Source organism: Lepisosteus oculatus, chromosome 6 (assembly GCF_040954835.1).
Source record: "Lepisosteus oculatus isolate fLepOcu1 chromosome 6, fLepOcu1.hap2, whole genome shotgun sequence".
NCBI classification, from domain to species: Eukaryota; Metazoa; Chordata; class Actinopteri; order Semionotiformes; family Lepisosteidae; genus Lepisosteus; species Lepisosteus oculatus.
Genome location: NC_090701.1, coordinates 40611259 through 40620575, shown reverse-complemented (window position 1 = coordinate 40620575; position 9317 = coordinate 40611259). Strand labels below are relative to the sequence as shown.

General features: G+C 35.7%; 1 protein-coding gene across 6 annotated transcripts in view; it reads right to left on the bottom strand.

The window, feature by feature from the left end:
* Nucleotides 1-4712: 4712 nt before the first annotated feature.
* The window catches only part of odad2 (outer dynein arm docking complex subunit 2), a 66080-nt gene continuing 61475 nt past the window's right edge, over nucleotides 4713-9317 (bottom strand). For all 6 annotated transcript variants that reach the window (XM_015354058.2, XM_015354059.2, XM_015354057.2 and 3 more), the window contains one exon: nucleotides 4713-5492. In XM_015354058.2, coding sequence (XP_015209544.2) covers nucleotides 5379-5492 — 114 coding nt within the window. In that variant the 3' untranslated portion in view covers nucleotides 4713-5378. The remainder of the gene's footprint in view (nucleotides 5493-9317) is intronic.

Below are 9317 nucleotides of genomic sequence, written 5' to 3'. Positions count from 1 at the left end.
TAATTGGGTGGAAAGGCATCATACATCTTACTGCTGTGCTGTGAGTCAGCCTGTCCTACACTGTGCATATGCTGTATCTCACAACCGTTGATAACCATGCTGGCATTGACCTGACACCCATGGAATGTGTCCCTTCTCATGGGTTTATGCATTTTTAACACAGCTGCCAACATTAGCCCAAATCCATTAGCCAGTGTCATTTGCCATATTTAACACATTTCTGTGGGTGTTTAACTACTGCTTACAGAGCAATGCACTCACTCAGATGAATAAATCTGCCATGAAAACCATTGATTGATTCGTGACCTATAGCTAAACAGTATGTTGTTCAGTCTGAATCTTTATGTATCAAAGGCACAGGATGGAAAGATAGACCATCGTGTCCTGGAAGAAAATGATACAAAAGGAAACATTTAATCTTTCAACACAAAAAAAACAGCAAAGGGAGGAGTGTAGATTTTGTTTAGTACTTAATTCAGTACAATTGAACTAACCGACAAAGCAGAAGGATTCAGTATGCAAGGTTCATTGCTGAGCTCAGTAACAAGAAGCATTGAATTATGACTAGATCACATCATGTGCAAGGGTAACAAGGAAATCAGAAAAAGTGTATTTGATGATATTTCAGTCTGGAGAGGGTGACAAAACCCTTTCTAAACATTTCGGGTTCCATCTATCAGTAATACAGTCTGCAAATGGAAAATATTTAAGACCATGGTGAATCTACCCTGGACCAGTCACCCAGACAAGATCTCACCAAGAGCAACCTGGAAAATCATCCAGGAAGTTACAAAGAACCCAGAGTAGCCTCTAATAAACTGCAGGCCTTTCTCCCTGTGGAATATGTGTTTCAAACATCAGATAAAGACGGAACAGGAATGGTGTTCATGGTGGGATGGCCAGGAAGAAATCATTGTTCTCTAAAAGGAATATTGCTGCCCATCTGAAGTTTGCTGAAGAATGCCTGGATGATCTACATGACTCCTAGGAGTATGATCTCTGGACAGACGAGTCAAAAATGAAATTTTCTTGACTGCAAGGGAAAACATTTTGTGTGGTGAAAGTCAAGTGTCGCAAAAGCAAACCTCATCCAGACTTTCAGACTCGGTGGTGGAACCTGCTGCTTCAGAACCTGGAATCTTTACTATCGTGGACAGAGCCATGAGTCTGGTGTTGGTTCAATGATACCATCCATTCAACAGTGGAACAGTGTATTAAGACTATCATGAAGATGTAATTGCATTTGTGGTTACTTAAACCTGTAAATGTCTGGTGTTTTAGATGATTAATACTGTGATTTTGATTTTGACACAAAGTCATGCTCCTCCTGTCTGGCTCATCCGTGACCACGCCTGACCAATTAGTGGCAGGTGTACACTGCTGTAAAGTGCTGTGTCTGAGTAATTCGAATGGCCAACCTGCTTGTCTTTGTGTGTTGGTGCAGAAGAACGGCACCTCGTTTTTTAACAGGAACAGACAGAGAGATGCAAGAGAGTTGCCTCAGAGCTCATAAGAGTGATGGACAGTAGCTCCTCTTCTGATTTGCTTGCCGCTTTTCTTTTTAGTCAGAGAGCCAAGGGCTTCCTTTCCTGGAATTATGCCGTTATGTCCAGCTCTAGAAACTGCATGACCGTATTGCGCAGAAGAAACGGTAGTTCGCATGAACCATTGCATCTCCCTCCCCCTGTACAGAATTCTTGTTTGTTTTATAAGTCCCTGCTTTGAAATGTATGTGGTAAATGTATATATTTATGCACTTTGAGGCTTGCTTTTAAGGTAGCAGTGATTGACTTACATAAATCACAAATACTGATGTTTGTGAGCTCTGTTCTATTGCTGCTGTGGAAAAATTGACGCGTTTGTTCATTTTATTGTGTAACCTCCACGGCCACCAAATGCTGCTATTGTTTTTAAGGCATTTAAAAATAAACAGATGATTTGTGAATTATACTTGTTATGGTTGCTCTCATCCTGCGCTGAGACGTGCTGAGAAAAAGAAAAACCTGTCAAGCAGATATGTGCAAACTGTATCCAACACATAACAGCGTGTGACTGGTACAGTTAAGGATCTCAGCAGCTGCCTAATGAATTTGACTTTTGAACAGTAATACATTCAGGATGAAAGAATTGCAGAAGGAAAAATCAAACAAGAAATCTAAACAAACTATTAAGGTTTTTTTTTTTCTAGGGTATTGTGTTACTTGCAAAACTGAAAGTTTTCATGTTTCAGTTACTCAGAGCTTCGGTGTTTTTCCACGACTGTTACTCTGCTTTGGTCAGGAGTGATATTAAAACACAACCTAGCTTTTCAGGAGAGAAAAACCACTTCTGTTGTTTGGAAGGAAATTTTACAGTTCATTAGCCGCTTTATGAAAAATTTTAGGCACATTGCCTAGGGAGATGTGGGTTTTTCGGACTTCAAAGACAAGTTTAATTTAAAAAAGAACAGATCTGACGTATTGTAATATTTCAGCACACAGTACCATGTTTGTTAAATAACACCTAAAAGAATGAATTTGGGTTATTAACCTATTAGGTATTAGTAACATTATATGATGAATAATAATAATATAATAATAATAAAAACTTTATTTTATATAGCGCCTTTAAAGGCGGCTTCTCAAAGCACTTTACAGAATGACAACAACAATAAATAAGAAGAGTACACAAGATAAAACAATTACAGTATACAGAGGAGACCGTGGATGGTGGTACTAAGTATAGTAGGAGCAGAGGGGTAAAGAATGGAACCAGTTAAGTAAAACTTGTTCTAAAGAAGATTGTTTTGAGTCTGGATTTGAAGGAGTTTAGAGAAGGTGACTCTCTGATATCCTTGGGGAGACAGTTCCAGAGCTTGGGGGCATAACAGGAGAAGGCCCTGTCACCCATACAATGTAGACGTGCTTGGGGGACAGTTAGGAGACCAGAATTAGAAGAGCAAAGGTTGCGAGGTGGGGAGTAAGGCGATAATAGTTCAGACCGGTACCGAGGTGCCAAGCCATGCAGAGCCTCATAGGTGAGCATGAGGATTTTAAAGTCCACACGGAATTTGACAGGAAGCCAGTGCAAGGACTCCAGGATAGGAGTAATGTGAACACTTGCACTAGACCTGGTCAGGATTCTGGCTGCCTAATTTTGGACATACAGTTTGTGCAATGTAGATTTAAATACCCCAGAGAGTAGAGCATTACAGTAGTCAATTCGGGAAAACACAAATGTGTTGATCAGTTGATCAATGAACTAATTCCATATCCAAATGAATAGAATGGCAGTACCTTTACTAGCAAGTATAAATCTAAATATCATTCACCTCTGGGCAGCTTTCTTCTTCCCAACAGTAAATTAATTTTAAGAAATAACTCCTAACTAAGCATTGCTAATGTGATTAGAAAACATCTGTAAAGGTTTCACATACAATAAATATCCTTTTAAAAGGGAACATCCCAGACTCTTGGACTGATCACTGCAGTACAACAGGATCTATTCTGAGTCCCAGCTCTTTGTTGGTTTACATGCTTCCTCTTGGTCAGCTCAATCAGAAAATGAATGGAGGTTTTCATTTATGCAGATGCGGATAATGGAACAAGTAAGTGTTTATTCCATGCTGAAAAGAAAAGAGGCACATCATTTTGGCTGTGGAGCCTTGTTCAGGTGTGAACCTTCTTCGTGTTGATTATGGCTGCAATCTGTGTCTTCATAATCCAATCTATTTTAAAGGTCCCGCTCTGTCACGCAATGGATTCTGCGATGGCCCAAGCGTTGTTGGGTAAGAGCTTTGACGAATCCTTGGAAGGATTACATATCTGTTACATCACTACTGTTTCACTAGCATGATCTTTTTACTTTGTAATGGGTGAAAGTCACTGATCAGATGCATCTGTGGTTTAGTTGATTATAACAACCTGATAAATGGACACATCAAGAGAACAGAATATTTACCTCCTAAGTGGTACATTATGTTCCCAGGCTAACGTATAACCAGTCACTTGTCTTCCAATATATTTTAACCACTGAAATATTTTGGAGTAAATGCTCAGAAATGGTTTTCATATCTGATATTACTGAAATGAGAAATGTATGTATGAAAATGCTAAGTATTTTCACTGTTAATGTCAAGCCTATAGAGTTTGGAACCAGGAGATTATCAGGGCAGTGCAGTTGCAAATAAAGCAATGAGACACATCTGTGACATTGTCTATTTGTCTTCATAGATTTCTGAAGTATTAACTTTTCAGAACACCTCACTTTAATGGATGTTTTCGTTTTCTAGTTTTAATTAACTCAAAACTATTAAACAGAGTGTGAGCAAAATAAAAAATAAGCTGAATTTGTTCCAAATCACTTTGGAAATAAAATTAGAGTAACTTAAAAAAAATGAATAAAAGCTCATGCAGTTCAATCTCACTCAAGGGGCATATTGCACTTTTGAGACTAGAATTGGCTGACAATTGATACACAAATTAAAATGTACTGTACAGTGTGACTATAGTTTAATGTTAACTTAAACCACTGCTGTTTTGGTTAGGTATTGATGAAGTGCTCCCCTACCTCTGAGACCACATCTATTATTTTAATTTACATGGCAGCAGTAAAACTCGCAAGGAAATTATACAGTAATTTCCGTGTATTTGCCATAAATTCATTTTCCATTGTCTGGTGGCAATCCCATGAATCTGAAGCATACTTCATTAAAAAGAATTATTGATACAAGCTCATATTTCAATAATAGTTTATTTTTTCTGGTGTTAGAAATGCACAGTGACATTCACATTTGTAATATGTTTTCTGGAAAATGTTCCTTTGCATCAACCTTAATTACATTACGTGTAATTATTAATATAGTTTTTTTACTCTGTGTGCGCGTAATAACAAACACATACTATAGATAAACTAACATTTGGTAGTAAACAGATAAACAGTGTTCTCATATTTCAAGATTTTTCAAGGTTGTAAAAATACATTCAGCGGCTGCTGTTGTGCGCTTTTCTAACAACCAAATGTGAAAATTGTTTTGATACTATTCCTGCATGTAAATTACAGAGAAAATAAGTAGGTAGTACATGCCTAGGGCTATTAACAGAAATAAATGGGTATTACATTAAAATAAAACACCAGACTTATTACATCAGACTGTGAAAAGAATCAGAGAGAAAACTCATTAGCACTCCAATATTGAAATAGCTTTATATGATACAGTATACTGTATATTTTCCTGTAATAGTATGTCATTAGAGAGAAGAAGACAGTTTATTTTTAATTTTGTACGTAAGGTCTTTTAATGTGTGAAAATGTTCAAAAGAATCACTCATCTATGGTTCCTAGGTATTGGAGGGAATATACTATTTTGGAAGAAGTCGGAAAAGAGAATATGTTGGCTTTTAACCATATTTAGCCTTCTCGTTAGCCAGAGCAAGTCTGCGAATGTTAGCCACACAGCCAGCTGCTGCTTCCTGAAGAACCTCATCAGTGGAGCCCACCATGTCCAGCAGAAGCTGTCGGAGAAACAGGAAGAAAGCTGAGGTTTTCATTTGAAAGGAAAGACATTTTCCTTTGTAAAACTTTCTCTTTGGATAATTTGGTCCTGTAGTATACTGTACATAGCATAAATCAAACATGAAAACAATAGTGAATATTATATTATTCAATATATTCAGCAAAATGATGCTAAATATCCCATTTAAAACACATATACAAAAATTATAAATATAAAAAAAAACATTTTTAAGGACATCATTTAAGAGAATTTGATAATTATTGGTAGTGTTTTTTTAAACAAAACTGTGGATATCACAATACTTATATCTACATTATCACCATTTTTTCATAATTAGATTTTTTTTCCCTGAAAAAGTTATATGAACATTTCAATTGAAAACCAGAAGTACTTTGAAATAGGAGTATTGTGGACAGTTTAATGTGACAGGAAATCTTAATCTTAAATTAATTTTAGATGAAGGGTTCATCTAACAGCAAGTACTTAAAGCGCTATAGATGATAGTGCTTTATATAAAGTACAATATAAGTGTTTTGTCATACAGGTGTTTTCTGTATTAACAAATTGAACACAACCCAATCTGTTTATTGTGTTCCATTACTCTTAGATGGGGGTATATTACAGGCTTATATTAAATGAATTTAAAAAATGTTACTTTTTTCTCCATACTACATACATACTACGCAAACTAAAATAATTCCTTGAAATTTCAATTCACTGTACTGTAAATGTGCATCAAAAAAGTGAAAGTTATATCCTTGTTTTATGGATGGATTAAAAAAAACAATTAAAAAATAATCTATTAAATCTCCTCTTGTGATCTAGGATTTTGAATTAAATTTCTAAAGCTCTAAAGTTTGTTGTGAATATTTGTTAGAATTGAGATAAAGGAGGTACAAAACAAATATTGCTGATGTGGGATCAGCTCTTAATTGTACAAGGTTAACACTTGCCCTATGGCAATCAGTTTGACTGTTTTTGATGTTTAAATTCAGTAATGGTCTCTGTTCATGTAACACATACAGAGTGATGTGTTCATGTGTATTAAGATTTTCTCACAAAGCACGAGCTGCAGAGGGCAGAGGCAAAGGAGATACACAGTACTGCATTATTCCTACAAGTCAGAGGAAAGGTCTGTCAGCCACACAGAAAACAACTGTATTTATATTATACAGAATACCAAGGCACTCCTTGATTATGTTAAACTGTAATTATATTAGTCTACTCTCTGTGTCTGAGTGGTTTTTGTGATCAGTCAATTGGAGGAGCTTTCCACAATTATAGCTGCTCTATGTTTCAGGAGTATGTGGTTCTAAATGCATGCCACTGTTTTTGTTTGCTTAAAAGCTTTGAGTGTGGTGGTTAAAAAAGTTAACTTAAAAAAATAATATAATAAAAATGGTTCAGATTTGCAGCATCTTGTTTATGTTCTCCACAAAAGAGGTTTCTCTCCTCTTCCACAAGGCACCGGCCTGGCCATCACGTTTCTCTGGCTCAATAAGAAATGTTGCGCTTAGAATTTATTTCTGTCATTTGCATTTTAATTTCATGTTATTGGTGAATGCTATTGATTGTTTTTTTTCAACTAGTTTTTTAATTTATTATAATTAATTAAAAAAATTAAAAATTAAAATAGTTTTGCTGTGAACTTTATACATACAGTAGTAAACAGAATGTGGTATTCACTCTTCCTACCCCTCCTCGACAGTACAATGTTTTTCTTTCTGACTAAGGTACGGAATTACATGATGTTATGGCAGTATTTTTTCATTATTTATTCACTGAAATACATTTATTCTAAATAAACTGATAAAAGTATTTAGCAGTTTGTATAGGAAAAAGCCATGCATGGTGGTATCTTTGTCCCATCTAGCCCACAACCTGTTAATTCCCTTTGACTCAATAGTTTTTAGAGCACAGCGTTCCATAAGAATGTAATTATCTTATTAAAGCAGTACTGATTGTATTTACAGTTTTTAAAATATAGCAATAGACTGCTGTGGGGCTTCTTGATGAGAGTATACAGCAGCTCATGGTCTTCTAGTATCAATTTCTTTCTAAAGGAAATGCCATACAGAGGTAGGCTCATTTTAACCTTTTTGTCTTGAACAATGAAGGTGATTTAAAATCCACAAAGGCTATTTGATCACCATTACTGAAACAGGAACCCTAAGGCTGAAGTGGAAGCTAAGAAAGTATATACTGTACATTTATAACAGTTAATATTATTCATATGTACATTCATAATGCATATGTAAATATATCCTGACTCAGAAAATCATCTAACAAATTACACTGTAAAACAGCTAGGAGCATTGTAATGCAGAAAGTGGTTTACCGTATTATAAAGTGTGAATTTTGAAATTCAGTTAAGGGGAAACTATAAACTTAAGAGTCAACGGATGAAAATTACATTTCCCATAGCACTTCAATTATGTACATAAGTCATTGCCAATAAATCGAAGCTTTTATGGTATGCTTCCATATTGCATATAATTAAAATAATGTATGAAGAGCTACAGACATAAGTTTATATTTGCCATAAAGAATATGCTGCCAACAACAATAATACACAGTAATTACAGGTTCACCTCAAGAAACTGGAAGACAAACTAACATTATTCATACAGCTGTATTTAGGGTAAAACGTTCACCGAGTCTTATTGAATTTCTTATCCTAAAGCACTATTTCCTTCATAAATGCAACTTCACCGAGAATTGTTCACGCTATTTCATGGCATTTTAGCCAGTCTCCCTAAGGCTTGCTTTATTATTTTGATTTCTTTGTTTTCTGTTCAGCAGTTCTTAAAATGAAAATGCTAATAGGCTCCCTGAATGTCTGATGAAACTGAGATCGGACTATTGCACATTCACCGTCCATACAGCACATCCCCTTCATTCTGTTTGTCCAGTGAAAATGAGAACGACGTGCAATAACCATAGTTCTTTCTACTCCACAACACTTCAGAAAGTGTTAGGAGTTATTGAAGGAGACGCAATGTGAGGAGTTATTTTAAGGTGACATTGATTTGTCTATAAAGTATTTAAATTTGAGCTTCAGGAAAAGGAAAAGTGCACAAGTGGATAAGTAAACACATAAGAACAGGTAACAAATGATTCTGAATTTGGAGAGGATGACATAAACATTTATTTGAATAGTTAACATCAAAAGGGTGCAACACAAAACTCAACTATAAACTATACCAAACTGCAGTTCAAAACATACAGTATTAGGTTTATTATTAGCTTGTCTGGCTAACACTTTTATCCAAATCAACATTAATCGATTTTTACAGCTGCACATTTCAGTGGAGTAACCTGAATAAAGTACCTTTCCATACTTGAGGGAACAACAGCAGACACCAAGCCAGGACCTGTGCCCACAACCTTCCAGTTCCACACTCCTAACCACTGCCCCACAGTGTTGCCATGTTTGATAGCTGTATGCTCTACAATATCTCCCAATCTCACGAATCAGTCCTTTCAGTGTAGCCTCCTAAGCCACACATTTTCCAACAGTATAAGAAAGAAACTTGTACTGGCACATTTTGACCCATAATGGTCATTGCAGCATCTTAACAATTATTACACAGTTCAACATTGTTGTCAGTTGTAACTTGTCTAACTTAGCTTCAGATAATTTATTAATTAATGTATCATTTATTTATTATAATACAGATTTCTACATACCCACTCCCCAGTTAAAGGTGGCGATATAGTATTTAACAATCAAGGAGAAGCTGCTATTAAAACTGAAGAATGCATAATATTGCTGCCTATAGATTTCTGATATCTTTGTCATTTAAAGCCCAAAAGTGGTGTT